This window comes from Pyricularia oryzae, chromosome 3 (assembly GCF_000002495.2).
Source record: "Pyricularia oryzae 70-15 chromosome 3, whole genome shotgun sequence".
NCBI classification, from domain to species: domain Eukaryota; kingdom Fungi; phylum Ascomycota; class Sordariomycetes; order Magnaporthales; family Pyriculariaceae; genus Pyricularia; species Pyricularia oryzae.
The window spans coordinates 1233520-1253186 of NC_017849.1; the positions used below are offsets into that span (position 1 = coordinate 1233520).

Below are 19667 nucleotides of genomic sequence, written 5' to 3' on the forward strand. Positions count from 1 at the left end.
ACTAAAAGGAAAAGAAAGGAAAAAGAAGCAATTGGCGTATCGAAGCGAAATGATGAAGATGAACAATCTATTGAAATCAGAACATTGGGACATAAAGTTGAGCGGGCTTCTTTTGTGTCAGGAGGTTGAGCAAACAAGACAGGGTCCAGTCGCCACAAGTGAACCAGAAATCTGATTTTCCTGAATGCCAATGCCAATGCAACGCCAATGCCAGACAATGAAAAGAGGAGTGAGCCTAGAAACTTGACCCCAGGTACAAAGAGAGAATGAAAGCCAGACGAGTCAAACTCCAATCACCGCGATGACTGTTGTGCTAAATTGGGAACAAAAGAATTGACTGGTGAGGGAACCCATTCTTTGTCGTTTCAGAAGCAACGCCGCAAATGTTGGAGATCGCGTTTCACTGGATGGCAACAACAGAAGGTGCACGCGAGCGGTGTTGTGCGACTGTGGGTCACGTGCTTAAGCGCGGCACTGGGTGGAGCTGCGATTGGCGAAGCGCCAACGCTTTGTTGTCCCCAAACGATGAGAGCCAATCAAGCCTGAATTTTGCTCCCAAGACTGGACGGGACCTGACATTTTTGAGCTCAAAATGAGGAACCTCTTGCTACATTCACTCCAATTCTCGACGGGAAGATCGAGACCAGACCGCCCCCTCGACATAGAGGCGCAGCAGTAAACAGAAACAAAGGCGCGCGGCTACACACCAATTTAGCAAATGACTACCTGGGTTCTTTCCGCGATATTCTTCATTCTGCATCCAATGGACAAATCGGCGGCGTGTCGTTGACCTGGATCCCGTCTCTTTTCTTCCTGTGCGAATCTGCATACGGCAGCTTCCATCCACCTTCACTGATCGGCACCGACAACCACAACCTCATCAAATGTCTCGCAGGTCTTGCCTTGCCCTGCTCGTCGACAGATCCCTCTGGCCAGTTGGTGTATGCCGTCCTTGCATGGAACACGTGCCGGTTGCTCAACCACTGGATGTCGCCCGGCTGCAGTATCATGTGGAGGCTCTCTCGCTTGCATACTTTTTCCAGCACATCAATGGCTGTCTTCTGCTCCTCGCTCAGTGGCGGGATCTTGGCGTCGGGCCCTGTGTTATACCTCGCGAGTGACGTGACGTTGTTAGGGTCGAACTTGCCGAAAAGTCGCCCTTCATCGTCAAGGTAGAATACGCTCGCTCGGATCCATGGCTCTTGTCCCTCTGATACCTCGCCCTTGCGGTCGAGGTACCATATGGGCTGAGTGAACAACCTGGCAACTTCGGGATATTCTCTCTGCAAAACGTTCCAGACCTGGTGTTGAGACACTATGTCGCTTTCACCCCCTTCCATTGAACGGGCAATGCAGAGCAATCCGACGAGATCAGCAGCATCTGTGTGAAAGTATTGTCTGTTCCGATCAGCTTGCAATTCAACACACCAGCCGCCGCCGCTGGCACTTATCCAAGTCTGGTTGAGAAGTCTCACCTGGCGTTGGTTCGATAGATGCGCACCCTATCAGTCTTTGTTGGATCTTCACCGAGGTCCTTGACATGCCCCAACACATGACCCCGACCATTCTGGCTGACAAAGTAGCCGAGGTGAGCGCCGAGGCCCATGTACGCCGTTGCACACTTTTGCAGCCCCCATTCCTGGACTGGTATGTTTTTGAACAGCCAGAACCCCTGTCCATCTAGCAGCAAGGCCTTGAGAGCCTTCATGCGAGACGCCAAATTTGGCAACTGGAAAAGATCCTGCTCAGCATTACCTGGTCAGAAAAAGTAGCTTGTTTCTTTGGATGGAAACAGTGATGCGCACCTTGGACATGGCAGTCAGTTGCTGGCCGGACTCGATGTAACGATCAGCCGCCGCTCCAATCTCGGCTACATCGTCGTTGCTAAGAGAATAGGTCCATTTCTCGGGCTTGTCGACAAATTCTTTGGCGTTCCATGCTGTAATACCTGTGATCTCTTTCGGGAAGTCCTCGTATGGGCGAATTTTCGAGTACACGGGTGCATGTTGGCCCGAGGTTTTGATGCCATCTGGGAATATTGCCTTGTCAACAACAGGCTCGGCCAGCGAAGAGCCTGACGTGACCTCGACTAAACCAGGCATCGCTTTGTTTCTGTGTATATATTAATCGATTATTTCTTTGGTTTGATGACCTGCTCGTGTTTCTTGGTATTCTTTGTTTCGCGTGTGTGAGTTTTGCACGCTGTTCTTCAAGATTTGTCAAAACAAGGATTGGAACCAGTTCTGCAGATGATCGCATCAGCAATCACACCATCGAGACTATCCCATTACTTCCTGTGCATTCCACCCCAGGAGCGAATCGGCTTTGCGAATCCTGGAATTGATTGGTAAGCCGTTGAACTAGGCATCCATCTATTACGGATCCCCACAGTACCGAGAACCTAATGCGGGGCACCCGCCAGTACAGCCTAAAGCCATCTGATAAAGAGGGCTCAAAATAGGAAGTAGCCGGGGCTATCCTGGAGATTCTCCAGTCTTGCCATTGCGGGTCCTGATGGCGTCAAGCTGTGTTTACCCTAGCGAGTGCATATGTATGTCATCGCTGAATGTCCTATTTTAGTTCTAGAACTAGTTCTATCTAGAACTTGTTGGTATATATCATGGTGTCGCAGCCACCCATAGCTCCACTTTCTGTTGCGTTCAGTAGACTGTAAACCTCACAAGTGTGGTAATAATCATTGCTGTACCTTCAATATCGTTTCGATGGAACCCTTGTATTATCGACTTGTTGATCTATTGCTGCTTGGAATTGCCTGTCAGTAATGTGATGTTTGAGGTTTTGAAGTGGAAGCCGGCATACTTTGCTCTACACTACGCAGAAACTACACTTTGTCAGTCATAAACATGCGCCCAGCCAAGCCGCCTTTGTTGATTCACTCCAAACCCTTTTGAGTTTCATGGACTATTTCGGCGAGCTCCAACGACGAGAGCCTTGCGTTGTCCACAAGTCGAGGCAAAAGATTTACTCGGGAAAAACACCGAAAGATAAATGCCTTGGTGCGAACGACAGTCAAACTGATGATAGTGTATTCAAAATGGGAAGTTTCTCAGATATATGCAACTGGGTCAAGCCTATATCGAGCTTCGTGGCTTGAAAATAATTTTCCTCTTCGCCATCGCTCATATAAAGTCGGGGGAAAGGCGAGTGTGTGTGTGCTATTGTAGACATCCAAGTGTCGTTGCAGATGGTATGGCACTGTTGGTCATGGTAGCGGCTTCATCCTCTGTCAAGTGGATGTATTGGTGTAGAACTCGGTGGATGAAGACAAGTTCGGTGTGATACAACACCGTCAAGACATGAACGTACAACTGAACTAGCTACATACGGTTTGGGACAATGCCGTACGTCCGGTATGTGTCACGGCAAGTGAAAACGATTGCCATAATTTGCAGGCTCGCCAAACAGATCCACAAATTTTCCCTCTCTTAAAATTACACCAAGTTAAGTAGAACTAGTCAGGCTATGGCGTTTATCGATATATAATCTCTTGGATGGTAAGGTCTGGATCATCACTTCAGACAGGAAAAGAAAAAGAAAAAAATCCACAGCCGCTTACGGCGCTCGCAGGTGCAGCCACCCCTTCTGCACTTGTGCAAAATCATTTGTAGGTCATAGACGGCGTTGAGGCCGATAAGATCAGCTTTGCAACCCATGTAGGCAGGCTGGTAGGGGTATTGGCCCATGTCGCGTTCGAGGCCGTTGGAGCGCGTGTCTAATCACAAGACGATAGAGATGCAATTGGCGTTGCTGTCGCACGCGGCTTTGCACTGCGCAGTCCCCTGGGCGGAAACTTTGCCGGCTTTGCTGATCACTTGGACAAGGCCAGCGCTCGACCAGAAGTCCGAGGTGCAGCCCGGGTCGCGGGCCGTTGGAAGCGGATGATGTAGTGGCCGCCGGGTATGTTTGTTGCCGAGGGGGTGACCTCGGTCGACGAGGTTGTGGTTGATTCTAGGGTGCTGCTGTCGCTGCTGATCTCCGATGATGTAGACTTCGATTAGCGGGAAGTACTGCTTATCGGGGTTGTAGAGTTTCAAGACATCGAGCTGCTGATGGTGGTGGTGGTGGAAGAGCCGGTAGTACTGGAGGACACTCGGGCTGGTGCTTCTCTCCCCGACTGCCAGGATTTACTCCACCAACTAAATAGTCAAGAGGCAGTGTTAGCCATCTAGAGCGATTGCAGCTTCCAGCCACCAAGTACGCGCTTCTGACAGCGGCGTTGGTGCTGAGAAGATCGAGTCTAGATATATCTGTTGTGGGAAACGAGAAGAACATCACCAACAAAGGCGTTGACGCTTGCTATTTGAAGTAAAGGATATCACCTAACAACGTACCCACTACACAGATCACTTGTCATAACGAAAGAAATATCAATTCTGAGGATCTTGAAAGTACAGAACTCATCAGTCTCGTATCTTGGACGAGATCAAGACAGCCAGGGACCACTATCCTGGTAGGGAGTTTCCTGCCTATCTAGGTACCTAGGTCCCTATTTCCTAGGTATCTATGGATGTATGAAGTGACATCAGGGTATTATTACATTCACCGGGCGATAGAGACTACAGCTTTTGAATTAATCCAAGGCTTAGGCGATATGTATTTAACTAAGAGTACAGTAATTTGTTGGCTCAACTCAGGCTGAGTTTATAGGCCTGGGAGAGCACATATGAGCCAAGGATGTCTGCTGTATTTGAATACCAAGTTGGTGGCAAATGCCATGATTTGGGTAGACATCGCAAGGCCAGAAACGCCCGCAAGACGTTGAAAAGACCCCTGTTCCTCAGCCACGGCTAACCAATTACAAACCGGGCAAGAAAAAAGAAAACAAACAGACATCTTTCGCTGGCCAATCAAAAAAATGCAGTACGCTGTCTGATGTGCCCTTGCCAGATCAGTAATGACGGAGGGCATCGCTATTTATTTTCCTTCTCTGGCCAGACCTTTCTTCATAACTTTTTGAAGCTTGCCATTTCCCAACCCTCACCTTTTGAATCTCCGGACAACCAATCATCATCAACTCCCATCTGCCTCCTTTTATCCCAAAGCCGAAACAGCGCTCGCAACGCCTTCATCGAATCTCCTCCTGCTTACTTCTTTATCTTTACGCAAGCCTACCTCTTTTATTTTTGGGTAACAAAGTCGGTCACCGTTTCGGGTCATCAGCCCAAGTATCACTAGCCCAATTACCCTCGCCCAACAACAACAACAAAAACAACAACAACAGCAGCAGCAGCACTCCGTCTCTGCCATCACAGTCGGAATGTCCACGACTTTCTGGAGCGCAGTCGGCTCAGCAGCCAGGTTCGGAATGGCTGTCGCTGTTGTGGCCACAACCGTGGCGTCATTTTCTAGTCGTGTCATGGGTGACGACGAGGTGAGAGCCCATGCTCTTTTTTTCACCCCAGGCTTTTCTCTTTCCATCTCAGATCCCACTCACTCTTGCCCTCTACTAACGTCGCCTTTCTCCGTCTCTCTCAGGACCCTCTCTCCCTCGCCATCTGGACCGAGGAGGAGGGTGATGCCTGGTGGATGATCCCGTGAGCGAACGAAATACCATGCATCAAACCAAAGCACTTTGCAAATCTCTAACAACCGCGGCCGGCGCCAAAGAATGTTTCATGCCGGGATGATTGTCGAGGCTGATGTGAGTACTTTGTTCCCTCCGAGCGTGGTGTCTTTATTTTCAGCATCTGCCGCAAGCCTCACGGTCACAGACTTTGGTGCTAACATTTCCATCTCTTCGGCCAGGCGGTGGCGGTATGAGGGGGCTGCTGGAGCAGCAGGGCTGCAGGACAATGTACGACTATATACGATGACACGAGTTTGTTTGGGCGCTTGGCGTTGGGGGCAAATATTCTGTCGGTGGCTGAGGCTCTTTATAGAAATGATGGCAGCATGGGACTGTCTGGGTTACGCAATAGATTTGGGGTTTTGAGATGAGATACTGCCTGTTTGCGGCGATCTGCAGCATGTTCAAGTGCACTTGTTGACTGTCATGTTATCTTTCACTACTCTATGATTCAATTACTCATCTGATTCGGCGTAAAACAGAGGATTCTCAAAGCAGCTTGGCTGTTCATGGCACAACCCACTCCCCCCATTCTGGTATTTTGGTGTATCTGGACCTCTCATTGACTCGAAGCCTAGAATTCGATCACTCATAAGCGCGCAAAATTTAATGTCAATGTATCATTAAGGCGACTAAGCTATATCAGCTCGGCATTTTGAGCTGCTCATTATTCATATCTCGTTTTTCTTTTTTTGAGTCATTATCAGTTCCCCCTCTAGACCGTGATCCAGCGCGCCATCCAAGTGTCGACAACCTCCTTGGCCTCGTCGACCAAGCCCATATCCAGAAGCAACTGCGTGGTGCCCCTGACGGCCGACTCGAGGGCGGAAAAGATCCAGGCGTGGGTGATGGAGGTGTGCTCCCCGACAAAGATGGTGTTCATCTCGGTCTTGTGGTAGGCGGGGATGAAGAGCTCCTGCTGGCCGACGGTCGGGGACGCCCAGGCGCCGGCCTGGTGCTCGTCCACCTCCCAGCACTGCCTGTCGTAGTTGCCCGTCCACTGCTCGTCGGCCACGTCGCCGTGCGCCTCAACCATGGCGCGCTGCACCATCTCGACGTGGTCCTCGTCGCTCAGCGCGGCCAGCGACCGCGCCAGCGTGCCCGACTGGTACGACGCCAGGATCACGCCGGGCCGGCTCGAGTTGACCTCGTACGACGGGTAGCAGACGGACCCGATGCCCGGCACGTCGACGGAGCCGCAGCCGCCAAAGATGGGGTTCTCGGCCTGGTGCTCCCAGAAGCGCGTCTTGTAGTGCAGCGCCACCTTGCACGACTGCTGGTAGCTGAGCGTGTTGATGGCGCGCGACAGCAGGCTGGAGAAGGCGGGCAGGCGCCACAGCCGCACCTTGGAGAAGGGCACCGACACCACGGCGTAGTCGTACTCGTCGCGCCGCGCCGTCCTGTCCGACGCCCTGTCGCGCCACGTCAGCGCCACCTTGGACGTGGCCTCGTCGTACTCGAGGCCCGTGATCTTGCGGCCCAGCGTGAGCCGGCCCTCGACGAGCGGGGCAAAGGCGCGCGGCAGCGACTCGAGGCCCTTGTCGATGGTGCGCCAGGTCGTGGCGCGGAAGTACTCGTACCACTGGCCCCACAGCGGCGTGCTGCCCGAGCCCGAGAGGAAGTCGACCGTGTCGTCGTCCAGCTCGAGGTGGTAGCGCAGGTACGCCGTCTCGGACCAGTGGAACAGCCCGCGGTCGATGGCGTCGCGGTGGGCCTGGAAGACGTTGGCCGAGATGTTGCGCGCCCGCTCGGGCGTCATGTCGATGATGCGCTCGAGGAACTTCTTGCCCATCTCGGCGCCCTCGACGTCGGAGGCGTTGGCCGCGGCGGGGAGGACCGACTTGTCCAGCGCGGCAAGCTCCCTGCCCGAGGGGATGCGGCCGTCGGGCAGGCGGTAGCCGCTCGAGCTGGCCGGCGTGTTGGGGTTGGTCTGCACCCAGTTGATGAACTTGACCGCCAGGTCCGAGTCGTTGCCGTTCCTCTCGTTGAGCACGTCGGCCAGCTGGAACACCATCTTGTGGTCCTGGATGTCGAGCGTCTGGTTGATGTCGGCGTAGCGCACGCTGACGGGGAACCGCATGGGGCCCATCTCCTGGTACTGGTAGTCCTCGGGCCCCGTGCCGTTGAGGTACTTGGTGCGGATGCGGCCTCCCAGACGCTCGCTCGACTCGACAATGTGCCAGTTGGTCACCCCCACCGAGTCCAGGATCAGGCTCGTGAGCAGCCCAGACATGCCGCCGCCCACGATGGCGATCTTCTTGGCCTTGGCCTCGGCGGTCGCGACGGCCGAGACGTTCTTTGACTCGAGGTAGCGGACCCCGTCGAACCACATGCCGTTGGAGTCGCCCACCTCGCTCAGCGCCTGTCTCTTGCGCAGGCTACGAGACCCCGAAAAGTCGATGGGGGCAGACCTTCCGAGGAGGTTGCCCTCGGGGTCGCGAGCGTGCAGGCAACCCCCCGGGCTGGCCTCCCTGGGAACAGACCAGACGAGGCGATCGGGCGAGGCAGAGGTGCGCGTGGTGAGGAGGGAGGCGACCTCGTGGGACTGCTCATCTCTCTTTGCGCTGCAGTCACCATACACCACGCGGACCTGCTTGCCGTGGGGAAAGTCATCGCGGTAGGAGAGGTGGATGTTGTGAACCGCGGCGGCAGAGATCTTGTCGAGACCCCTGAATGAGATGGAGTCCTCGGTCCCGGGGGTTGGGGAGGAAAGGGCACCGCTGCCAAAGACGAGGAGCGAGAATCTCACCCAAAAGTTCGTTGAAGCCAACATCTTGAGAGAACGAGAGAGGGCAGCCAAGAGTCGATGGTGGTGATGAAGTACATCCTTTTCCTCGATTCGGCGAAGGAAGCACCTCTATTTAACTGCAGACTGGGTAGATGCCGTCAACACTATACTGAGATCCATCTACAACCGCACCCATGAGAGTCGACCCATCGCCTCTGATAGCAATCGGTGGACTCTGAGAGTGAGCCTCGGCTGTCTTCCAGCCTCCAGTAACATATTTCGCGCACTCTGATACGAAGGGAAAAAAAAAACTTGTTGGTCCGCCCGACATCGCCACTCCCTCAGGCTTGCCTCATGGGGGCCACTCCGCTAGCCCTAAAAGCCGTTGAAAAATGACATCGGGATGCACCGCCGGTCAAAACAAGCCGACTCTATGCGGTTGGTAGCTTATCTTCGGGGGAAAAAAAGATCCGGAATGATCGGAGCGGGGCTCAACTTTTTGCGGGCATGTCGTTTTTTTCCCCCAGTTTATGAAGATAAGAAAAGCTACAGTATGAAAAGATTATGCAGGTCCAAAGAGATACAGGCCAGATGCGCCCCGGCTTTCCTGTAGATAGTTGGCTTGGCAGTGTGGGGGCGATAGGCCGTTACCAAGACTTTGGACCCGATTGGTGACATGAGCAGCAAGAATTCGGAAAATGCGACGGTCCAAGTGAGACAAAATTACATCTTTGGGGTTGCTGAGGGTTTCACAGAGCCCTATGTGCATTTTATAGTGTGAAACAGATTGACGTTGTGTCACACGATCTCGGTGCATCGAACCAATCCATCGGTAATATGTATGGGCTTCGGCCGGAACCCGAATTCTTCAACGAGCTTCTCATGCCCCCACGAAACTGTAAGTAGACAACAGGCCAAGGCAACTCATGATAGGCAATATTCTCTACCCCGCTGCAATGCCAGAAAAGAAAGACATGGACTTTGATATTTTGTTCACCATTATCGCCCCGATAAGAACTTGCAGGAGCCGGGCCGCGGGACCGGTATCGAGAAATATGGAGTCGAGCTGAGCCCAGGTGTACGGGTCGGGCTAATTTTATGGAGAAGTCGCGGTGAAGCTGCAAAGACTTGCAAGTAAAGCCAAGGTGACCAAAAGGGCGCGGGCCAGTGTGACGAACCACCTATGCAGGCCAAGACCCTATGGTTGCCAAAATAGGAAGGCAATTGAACGCGAATTCCTTGACGGATCAACACCCTGACCGGTCCGTCCGACTGCGGAGAAAAGTGGCTGGCGAGGTGTTGTGATATGAGTTTTGTTCCGATCTTGAATGACAGTCTGACGTAAAGCCAGAAAACCTAGCCAAGTAGGTAGATACCCAAGGTAGGTTGGTACTGAAGGTATATAGACTTCATGTCTTGACTTGTCCAGCCAAACAGCACCAATCCCTCGGGTCAGCTACTACTTTCGAGGTTGCCGCTTGCTAGTCCCAGCTTCACTTCCTTTGATCAGTCACAATGCTCGGAACCGCCATGATCAAGACGGCAGCGCTGCTGCTCGCCGCTAGCGCATCCGTTTTTGCTGCCCCGGCTAGACCAGTCATCACGCACCTCGGAAGCCAGGGCCCGATATTGTGTAGGTCAACGTTGCATACCACCAGACCCCCCACCGTGAGAGCAAAATCGCTAAACATGATCCCAGCCGGTGGTGTCATGACCAGGGACCTCGTCTACACGAGCGGCACCACCCCGTCCATCAACGGCACGATTCCTGAGGGCATCAGTGCACAGACTGTAAGCTTTGCAGACCTCCTTGCTTCCTCATAGTTTGCTTCGATCCCCCCAAAGCTTGGTCAGAGAAATCGCTGACCCCAGTCGCTTTTCACCCACCGCAAAAGGCCAACGTCATCAACAACATCGCCGCGGTCCTCAAGGAGGCAGGCACGTCATGGGAGTACGCTCTCAAGACCACCGTCTTCCTGGCCAACATGGACGACTACGCGGCCATGAACGCCGTGTACGGCGAATTGCTGCCCAACCCCAAGCCGGCGCGGACCACCATCCAGGCTGGAAAGCTGCCTGGAAATTTCCTGGTGGAGATTGAGGCCGTGGTGGCGAGGCCGCACTGTTGAAAACTTTGTGGCTGGTTTTCTTGGGGAAAAAGAGAAAAAAAAAAAAAAGAAATGGCGCCACCTATCATGGAGATCAACGATTGTTACGAACCTAGCAAGGTAGTCAAAATAAGCTCATACCAATGCTTAATCACCCCCAGCAATAAATGTCACAGGCAAAAAGGTGTGCAACTACACAAAAGGAGATAAAAGCTCCGAAAGTGTGGGGCCTAGAAGCGTCAAAAGCGTTAGAGGCTATGGCGTGATTTGTGACTGCTCAAAGTTGTGATCGGTTCTTGCCGATTTTGGCGCAGTGTGCAAAATCTTGGCAGCCGCAGGGTCCTGGCTCACGTTTTCCCTGCGGGTTTCACTTTAACGAATGAAAATCAAGGCAAAGCAGCGGTCGTAGATGGTCTTGGTTGTGTTTATTGTCCTGTGGCAGCTATTGTTCGAAGAGAAGAAATGCAGGACTCCTTCATCTCTTCTGATCCTTCTTTTGAAAACTTGAGCAATTCTGAGCTTCACTGCCTTGAATGTACGCCGATGAATTTCATTGCTCTTGTTTACTTCAGGCCTATTAGCCACCTGGTAGACACATTCCTGGGAACTTCAGTTTCGATGTATAGACATGACAGCAATGTGGATCTTTTGCAGTATTTCCCGGAGCGTACTTGGAATTTCACATCTACAAAAGGGACATATTTTTACGCGAGGAGACATTTTGTAGTAATACTTACTGGGTATAATTATTCCTGGAATGCCACCAAAACTTGGACTAGGTTGGTAAACCAATCCATCCCCAAGGATAAGAATCTCATCTGTGGCTGGTGCAGAGGAAGCTGTTATCGTTCCTCAACACCCAAGCTCTACGAGCAAGCTTTTCCCATTGGACCCAAAACTATCCAAGATACTAGGTACCTACCCGCGTCGCGTCCCACAGCTCATCAAAGGGGATGTGGGGTAGCAGTCGGTATTCGGCGTAACACATGACGATCAAGGTGGCCAATGGTCCGTCGAACAGCAACCACAGGCATACCAAGAATTCCTGAACCAACGCGGCGGATCGCCAGGAAAGGTCCAGGTCAAAGGGGAATCCCGGCACCTGAAAGATGAGGTGGAACGACATGTACACGATGGCCCAGGGTCCGTAGAGCACCAGTGAGCACCAGAGGACGAACTCGAGAATCAATGCGGCTTTGCTCCACGAAGACATTGTTGATTTTGTGAGTGGTTTCGTTGTGTTTGTGCCGTTTTGTTGTTGAGTAGATTGAGGTCTTGGTGGTTGTTAGCTTGATTGATTGCATTGTTGGTTCTTGAGGTAACTAGGTTGACAGAACCTCTTTATGTTTTTCAAACTTGAGACGGCAAGTGTGAGGAACACAGGCGCAATCATCTTTTCCCATTCAAAAAACTCGAAGACAATGCAACTGTATGGAGGACTCGTCTTGGTGAAATTGGACCAATGTCTTTGTTCTGCTAGCAAGGGCTGCTAGGCACTAAAAGCAAAATGGCAACCTCTCAGCACAGACATTCAATCCATAGCTTGTTCTGATGCCTGACGGATGGTTTTGACCAGAATGGTGTTGGATCCTTCTCCCCTTGATAAAAAATTCATGTACATGAAGCTGAAACTGTACAACCAAGTCGGTGACTGAGGACAGAAAATGAAGGTCTAGAATAAAAAAAGACGACGCCAATACCTGCATACAATGAACCTCCCAACCACCTTTTGAAAACCAGTTTTTTTTACGCCGCCTCTAGAAACGCGCTCCCGTCGCAAGCATCACACCGCTCTCCCCATCTACCTAGATAGGGAGTACGGCAAGCTGCGCAGCTGGTGCAGCGTCTCCCATTGCGGCCTTGCCACAGCTACCGAACTTTGGCTGGCATCCCTCGAGGCAGAAGCTAGGCCCGTTTCCACTGTACAAGAAAGACTAGTTAGCAATTCAACATTCTCAAATGATTTTCTCTCTCTTCCGCATTTTGCGCAAAAAAAGAGAAGCAAGATAAACGTACCAAAACCCGGCAATCGAGCAGCATGCACCGTGCTCAGTGTCTTCACAGGTCGTGCCGTTCTTGAAGATTCCGCAGGTGCCGTCCTCGGTCGCCACGATGGTGGCCGGGACTGGGGGTATCACCTTTGGATCCGTCGAGACTGGCGTAGATATCTCGGATGCTGGTGTCGGCACTAGCGCGGCGGGGGAGGCGAGGGCTGTGCCGGCCAGAGCGGCCAGGGTGATTTTGCTCAAGGTGCTGATGAGCTTCATTGTGATGTTGTGGTGTTTCTCTTCGTGTCTCTGTCGCCACTGGTTGTATGGTTTGAAATGTTCGTGGAGACTATCCTTTGCTTTTTATCGAAAAAGTGTAGAATTTGGGCAGACACACAACGGCAACGAGAGACTCTAGGTTAGAGACCGTTATATATAATCTACCGGGGAGAAGATGAAAGAATATATGGCATTCAGCTTCCCTCGGAAACTCTTACGTCAAGGAAACGCTCGCCTCTTTAAATACTCTTGACATACGGGGTCCGCGACGTCCCTCGATCAAGCCACAAAAAGGGGGCACGCTAACCCGTTGGCAACGAAGACGCTGTTAGCCTCGTAAGGTGGGAGCTTGATGGCGCTAAGCGGGCGCCTGGACTCGCAGGGAAGACGCCATCGCGTCGGGCTCTAGCGCCTGCGCGAAGGAGGCAAGGAGGGTACCGGCTAGTCTGCAAGGGGCGGTGCTTTTTTTTTTTTTTTTTTTTTTTTTTTTTTTTTTTTGTTTCTTGTTCGACGGCGGCATATGTAGCTGCTCCTTCGCGCGCGCGGTTTTTTTCCTTCTTCTTCTTTTCTTCCAAGGAGCTGCTTGCCGCTTGCCGGTAGCGTCTTGAAGCCCGAGGACAAATTTGCCTCCAGAGCCAGAGCCGGAAGAAGAAGCTTCAGGCGTGCACTGCATAGACGTTGGGAGGCACCGGCATCTAATCACAGCTAGTTAAATTGGGTAGGGTAGCAGCCTCGATCGAATAAATCTGCCCAGTTGGGGTGGTGCTTTATTGCAGCAACCGCCTGTCTCAGAGGCTATCTTCCGCCGCGGATGCTGTGGTGCGTGCCGGCCCAACACTGACAAGAATTCGAAATTCAAATTCCACATCTGAAGAACTCCAGATTCCTCCACGCCGTTTTCCTGTGTAGTCTCAGGCAATACTCCCAATCTGTTCCTCTGTCCACAAAAGCACTGGTCTTCATCCGTCGGGTGATAATACCCACAGCTTGAGGCTGTGGGGGCAGAGTTTCTGTACAAGCTTCTGTTCATGATGGTGGAGAAGACATTGTCTGTTCATGATGGTGGAGAAGACATTGTCTGTTCATGATGGTGGAGAAGACATTGCAAAAGAAACCCTGCTAATTTGCGTGCCAAAAATGTTTGAATTTGCCTTTGGAATGGCTGACTTGCACAAAATGATGTAAATTTCAACTACCATATGATGCAAAGATTGACGTCAGTTCAAGAGTCTCATTAGCTCCAGTGGCGGGCGCTCTAGGGATCTCAAGTCAGGCACTTACGACAGTTCAAGTCGCTGGCTCCGGAACTGGCGTGTTTGGGGGAGTCTTCAGAGACTGTTGTTCAGAGTAGGTGTCCCTCCGGCTTGGACGGTCAAACGAGGCGTGATTGATCAATGCCAGATTTACGAATCTGCCACCAAGTGCCGGCCCGTTATTGTTGTTGATATTGATGTTGGCGGGATTCTTAAACCGGACCAAAGGCATCGCAAAAGACTGGGCTAGCTGCCGGCCCGAGGGCTGACGTGGTGTTCGTGATGCATCAGGTCCGATCTTCAATGGGGTTTTCTTGGTATGTACAGGAAGACCCATGGAATAGAATGATGATATAGTGAGTTAAAGATGGGATGAAAATGTTTGGTAACAGTTTGATGATGTAAAAAAAGTATCTGTGGATTGAGAGTGGTGATTTGGGATGCGTGGTTTTCGCAAAGGATTGCAAGTTTGTTTACGAGTGGGACTGGCTGAGAATTTGCCAGGAATGCCATGCTCGCGGCACAAAGCAGCAGCCAGCCCCTCTTTTTCAGATTTGAAAGCCATCTGAGTCCAAGGTGAAATCAGGTCGTCTCTGTGTTCTTATGCTCCCTTCATCTGGGTTAGGGGCAGGGTCGTAAAAGATAATCAAGGTATATGTATACCTAATAAAGGTAATCAATTCCCGGAACAAATAACCTCAGCTCACTCTTCATGGCTGTCCTCCCGAGTCCGATTCAACCCCCTCCAATGAAACCAGGTCATTGTTTGCCCTTCAAGCTATCGCAAGGCACGCTGTTTGGCACAAACGGAGGGTCGATGAAGTAGTCGTGGTACCACGTGACCTGATGCTCCGGCTTTGGTGTCAAATTCGCCATCGCCTCGACCCTCTGGTCCGTCTTCAGGACTGTGTACTGCGTCTTGTAGTAGTTTTGCGAGCAGTTGCCCTTGACGTAGTTGTGCTCGATCCGCCCCTGAACCTCAAAGACCGTGGCCGTGTCGTTGTTGCTCACGACAAAGGTGGTGTTGGGGAAGTGGCTCAGCGTCTTGCTTCCGTCTGGCGGCAGGAACCCCTGCTTGCACTTGAGGATGGCCGCGGGGCCTTGGCAGTCCAGCGTCAATGTCGTCTGTCGGCCTGTGCTGGTGAAGAAGTCTGTGAAGGAGGTGGTTGCGGACATGTTGTCGGCTTGTCCGACGAGTCTGTTCTTTGTTGTTAGTACAAGCCAAAAAAAAAAAAAAAAAAAAAAAAACAGGAATGAATGCTCTATTTCCTCTGCTTACGCTTCGTAAAAGGGCTTGAACTCGGCTGGCACGCCTGGCTTGGGTGCATAGTTGCTCATATCAAGAGCAGCTACAGCCCCAGCCGCGATTGTGGTGTAGAGAATTTGAAACTTCATTGTTTCGTTTCGAATGGAACTATGCTGTAATCGTGGGGAAAGACAAAGGACTTTGTTTTCATATGGTTAAAGCTGCGGAGAGTGTATCGCGAGCAAAGAATCTGGGAATGAGAGAATTATGAGTGTTTTATTCTCAAGCTAACTTGAAAAGGCCATTCACACTTTGTCAGTCGGGTCCATCTTGCCCCTTTATACAGATTGCCGAAATGTTCTTTTCGTTAGTTCAGCAACCCCATGCAAACGAAATCTCCGTCATGTTGATCTTTTCTTCGGTAAACGGTAAACGGAGAACCCAGACTTTCTCAGCTAGTCATGACCTCGCCTTTTCCGCCCCTGAGACTGCGCCCCCTCTGTCAGTGCCCCTCCGTGGTGCCTGAAAGAACAAAAGAAGCTTTCTATGCGGAGTAGCCGTTGACAGACGCAAGGGTGCATAGGAAAAAGGGGTGGGACTAAATATGGATTTGCGAGTGGCTTGGCCAGATTTGAGTTAGATGAACTGGGCGACCTGCATCAATGGAACCACTTTGGGAGGTCGTTTGAATCGAGACAAATGGAGACAGACGTACGTACGGCGGGATCCCGTCTCCTATTCTCGGGGGATGTTGGTTATATAAAATCATTCCCTCCATCCATTCGGAAGGGCTATGTTGCATCATCATCGCCGTTTGCGTCCAACAACCACCATTTCTCACATTCGTTCAATCGCAAATCTGCTTAGATTTTGAGAATTCCAGGCCCAAGTCACTCTTTTAACCTCACGCCATCTACTCCCATCCATCGTCATCATGCGCTTCTCTACAATCATTCTTGGCCTCACAGCTACCATGGCTGCTGCTACACCAGTAACAATGGAGCCTTACAAAGCCGGGGCCAATGTTGATCCCGCCTTTGCCAAGTTTGTCGAGGAGTAAGTACCAAAGCTGCCCATGTCCAGAAACCGCGCAATTACCACATCGTTGCAGCCGGAGAATATAATCGCTGACCCGGGATCAATCACGCAATCAAGGTGGTACCGCATCTCGGAGGACAAGGCCGCCACCACTACATTCAGCGACTTTTTCGCACCGGGTGGCCAGCTGATTCTTGCCGGCCAAGCATTCAACACGCCCGAGAGCATCGTCGCCGTCAAGCAGAACCTCCTCCCGCCCAACGGCAACAAGGCGTGGTGGCATCTTATCCAGGGATCGACACTTGTGGCCGACGACACCAAGACGCAGACTGTCAGCGCCAAGATCATCATCCAGACAACCTACACCCCGGGTAACTGTTCACAAGCACAGTAAGATCTATCTTTTTCCTTGACTTTTTTTTTTCTTCTCCTCTATTCTTTTTCGGCAGTACGAAAGTCGAAAGTACAAAGATGACGGGGTGTGTGTGGACTTTTCTTTTTAGCGGGGCTAACAGGGTTGATTCTATCAGTGGAAACGCGGCATTTACCGTCGCCAAGGATGCTTCCGGCAAGCCAAACTGGGTACCGCACACGGCAGGACTGCAGGTCTATAATCTGACTGTTAACACCGTCAACACGCCCACGGATGAGCCTCGCCAAAAGGCATGAGATTTTGGGTTGTTCAAATGTTTTGTTTCAATCTAGTTATACAATATTCCAGAAGTAATTCCATCCAAGAAATGGCATCTTTATGACCAGCAGCACACATACAGCACTGCCATTTGAACAGAACAAACAGGGCAGGTCAGGCTAGCACAGGTACCCATGGTTCACAGGTGTGTCATGTTGCAATCAGCAAGCGGGGTTTGCATCTCCCCATGCCGACCCTTCTGACTATCTGTAGATCACCGGAATAACTGTGGAATACATGCGTTAATACTCAAATAAGCGGTTACTAGTTCCATGGCATGCATATTGTCCCCCTCGTGTCGAGCGATTTTGTGCATGTGCGAATCTGATCCCAACCAATCACGGCTTCTTCCACCACACTTGATCTTTTTTTATTCGCAATCAGCAAAATGCAGAGGACTTATGAAGAGGGGGATAAGTCAGGATACGCGACGGAACAATCACTTGTTCGGGCCTAGAATCCCTCCTCGGTTGGAGATTCTTACCGTAAGAAGTTTGGTAGGACGTGGCACTTCATGACAGGCATGATTTCTATATATACTTGGGCTCTTTCTGCAAAGAACACGCACGGCAAGATGAGTCCCAGAGCAGCCCGCAGTTCTTTGATCTGGTGATACCACCCCTTCTTTTGGGACAAGTTTGTACAACAGAAACCCAAAAATGATGTTGCAACAAGTCGCCGACGCGCTGGCCACGCACTGGCTCTCCGGCATCCTCGCCATCGCCACTGTTTATCTGGCCACGAGCTACATAATCGACTACCGTCGCCTCCGCGCATTCCCCGGCCCGCCCCTTGGTTCCTTTTCGTACCTCTGGCTCGCCTATAATGCCTTGCAGGGCCGCCAGGGATCCATCTTCTACGAGGTCATGAAGAGGTACCGCGTGCCGGAGCACTCGTTTGTGCGCATCGGGCCCAACGACCTGATGACGGACTCGCCCGAGGTGGTGCGGCACATGTCGTCGGCGCGCTCCACCTACCTGCGCAGCAGCTGGTACCGCACCTCGAAGCTGGACCCGTCGGGCGACTCGCTGCTCAGCATCATGGACACGGCCCACCACGACGCCCTCAAGGCCAAGGCCGGCCGGGGCTACGCGGGCCGGGACAACAGGAACCTCGAGAGCGACATTGACGACCAGCTGCGGAGGCTGATCGGCCTGCTCGAGCGCAAGTACCTGAGCGGCGGTGGAGATGCCTCGTCCTTTAGGCCCGTCGACATGGCCACCACAATGCAGTACTTTACTCTCGATTCCATCACCAAGCTGGCGTACAGCTCGGCCTTTGGCTTCTTGGATCTGGACACGGACGTTTACGGGTACATCAAGGCCATAAGGGACGCGGCTCCCCCAATCATCGTCTGTTCCGAGTGGCCGTTGGCGGGAAGGATATTCTTCAGCCCGCCTTTCCTCAAGATGTTTGGTCCGACACCCAAAGACAAGTCGGGAGTTGGAAAGCTCATGGGGTTTGTTTTGTCCATCTTTTTGTTTCTTGCTTTTTGTACAGGTCACCAAGCTTCAGCAAACCTGACCATAGTCCTAACTCTTCTTTTTTTCCCCATCATCTAGAACTCTAAGACAAGTCGTGGCCTCGCGCTTCGGACCCGACGCCAAAGACCAACCGGATATGCTGGGCTCGTTTGTGCGCAACGGCCTGTCTCAGCACCAGTGCGAGCAGGAGGTCATACTGCAGATCGTGGCCGGGTCAGACACGACGGCGACGGCGCTGCGGGGCACCCTGCTGCAGCTCTGTTCGACGCCCATGGTCTACCTCAAGCTGCAGAAGGAGATCGACGAGGCGGTGCGGTCCGGAATGGTAGGCGAGGGTGTCATCTCTCAGGAAACAGCCAGAAAACTGCCTTATCTCCAGGTAACTTGACTCTCTCAATCATCTGCTCCCTGTTCCCCTTTTCCTCTTTGATCACACGAGGACTCACATCTTCCGTGCCATTCTCCCTCCCAGGCCGTCATCTACGAAGGTTTACGCCTCAACCCGCCCTTCACCGGCGCTTTGATGAAGGAAGTGCCCCCGGGAGGCGACGAGATAGACGGCGTCTTCATCCCCGCCGGCGTGCGCATCGGCGTCAGCGCCAAGGGCATCCAGATGCGGCAGGACGTCTACGGCCACGACGTCGACGTGTTCCGACCCGAGAGGTGGACCGAGTGTGACGAGCAGAGGCGGATGCGCATGGCCGCAAACACGGAGCTCGTCTTTGGTTACGGACGGTGGATGTGCGCCGGCAAGAACGTGGCTTTTATGGAGCTCAACAAGGTTTACTTTGAGGTGAGTTGAGCAAAGATTGAGTTCATTTGGATGTGAAAGCGGCCAAATCCCTTCGACTGTTGCTGACGATCATCGTGGAAAATTAGTTGCTCCGACGTTTCGACTTTCAGGTCGTCGATACCAAGACTCCAGTGAAGGAGGAGAGCTTCAACGTCATGTTTAGTAAGGATATGTTTATGAAGGTTACCAAGCGCGTGCTCTAGACTGGATCGATTTTAATCAGGGTCCGCAAGAAACTGCATGGGTCTCCATTTATGAACTGAATGGATACTTGGCCAAGTGACAAATGATCACTCGATGACCTTTTGGGAACAGGGGCAGAATTGATATCAAGAATCTGGGGGACTTGTCTTTATGATAGCTACAGGTCACTTCCTGTTATTTTTGGAGACATAGTCGACAACTCTACTCAATATCGAACACCACTCAACTTTCTTCCAAACAATGTCTTAGAACGAATTGATCATCAACC

General features: G+C 52.0%; 9 protein-coding genes across 9 annotated transcripts; 4 read left to right on the forward strand and 5 right to left on the reverse strand.

Annotated features, from left to right (window-relative positions):
• Positions 1 to 749: 749 nt before the first annotated feature.
• Positions 750 to 2102, reverse strand: MGG_07619 (taurine catabolism dioxygenase TauD; the record flags this gene model as incomplete). Its single annotated transcript, XM_003711493.1, has 3 exons — positions 750 to 1398; positions 1476 to 1741; positions 1806 to 2102. The coding sequence occupies 3 exons, from the start codon at positions 2100 to 2102 to the stop codon at positions 750 to 752; spliced, it is 1212 nt and encodes a 403-aa protein (XP_003711541.1).
• Positions 2103 to 4876: 2774 nt separating this feature from the next.
• Positions 4877 to 5559, forward strand: MGG_16667 (uncharacterized protein; the record flags this gene model as incomplete). The annotated part of the gene is made up of 3 exons (XM_003711494.1): positions 4877 to 4881; positions 5182 to 5392; positions 5497 to 5559. The coding sequence occupies 3 exons, from the start codon at positions 4877 to 4879 to the stop codon at positions 5557 to 5559; spliced, it is 279 nt and encodes a 92-aa protein (XP_003711542.1).
• Positions 5560 to 6257: 698 nt separating this feature from the next.
• On the reverse strand, positions 6258 to 8771 carry MGG_07620 (L-amino-acid oxidase). The gene has a single exon (XM_003711495.1). The coding sequence runs from the start codon at positions 8358 to 8360 to the stop codon at positions 6303 to 6305; it is 2058 nt and encodes a 685-aa protein (XP_003711543.1). The 5' UTR covers positions 8361 to 8771; the 3' UTR covers positions 6258 to 6302.
• A 1059-nt stretch (positions 8772 to 9830) lies between these two features.
• On the forward strand, positions 9831 to 10444 carry MGG_07621 (endoribonuclease L-PSP; the record flags this gene model as incomplete). Its single annotated transcript, XM_003711496.1, has 3 exons — positions 9831 to 9948; positions 10015 to 10106; positions 10211 to 10444. 3 exons carry the CDS (start codon positions 9831 to 9833, stop codon positions 10442 to 10444), a joined length of 444 nt encoding a protein of 147 aa, XP_003711544.1.
• Positions 10445 to 11333: 889 nt separating this feature from the next.
• On the reverse strand, positions 11334 to 11636 carry MGG_07622 (uncharacterized protein; the record flags this gene model as incomplete). Its single annotated transcript, XM_003711497.1, has 1 exon — positions 11334 to 11636. The coding sequence occupies one exon, from the start codon at positions 11634 to 11636 to the stop codon at positions 11334 to 11336; it is 303 nt and encodes a 100-aa protein (XP_003711545.1).
• Positions 11637 to 12228: 592 nt separating this feature from the next.
• On the reverse strand, positions 12229 to 12690 carry MGG_07623 (uncharacterized protein; the record flags this gene model as incomplete). Its single annotated transcript, XM_003711498.1, has 2 exons — positions 12229 to 12343; positions 12440 to 12690. 2 exons carry the CDS (start codon positions 12688 to 12690, stop codon positions 12229 to 12231), a joined length of 366 nt encoding a protein of 121 aa, XP_003711546.1.
• Positions 12691 to 14702: 2012 nt separating this feature from the next.
• Positions 14703 to 15338, reverse strand: MGG_07624 (uncharacterized protein; the record flags this gene model as incomplete). The annotated part of the gene is made up of 2 exons (XM_003711499.1): positions 14703 to 15141; positions 15223 to 15338. 2 exons carry the CDS (start codon positions 15336 to 15338, stop codon positions 14703 to 14705), a joined length of 555 nt encoding a protein of 184 aa, XP_003711547.1.
• A 610-nt stretch (positions 15339 to 15948) lies between these two features.
• On the forward strand, positions 15949 to 16991 carry MGG_07625 (uncharacterized protein). Its single transcript, XM_003711500.1, has 3 exons — positions 15949 to 16245; positions 16345 to 16617; positions 16758 to 16991. The coding sequence occupies exons 1-3, from the start codon at positions 16124 to 16126 to the stop codon at positions 16894 to 16896; spliced, it is 534 nt and encodes a 177-aa protein (XP_003711548.1). The 5' UTR covers positions 15949 to 16123; the 3' UTR covers positions 16897 to 16991.
• A 243-nt stretch (positions 16992 to 17234) lies between these two features.
• MGG_07626 (cytochrome P450 monooxygenase) lies at positions 17235 to 19640 on the forward strand. The gene is made up of 4 exons (XM_003711501.1): positions 17235 to 18377; positions 18481 to 18781; positions 18875 to 19195; positions 19282 to 19640. Exons 1-4 carry the CDS (start codon positions 17578 to 17580, stop codon positions 19396 to 19398), a joined length of 1539 nt encoding a protein of 512 aa, XP_003711549.1. The 5' UTR covers positions 17235 to 17577; the 3' UTR covers positions 19399 to 19640.
• The last annotated feature ends 27 nt before the right edge of the window (positions 19641 to 19667 follow it).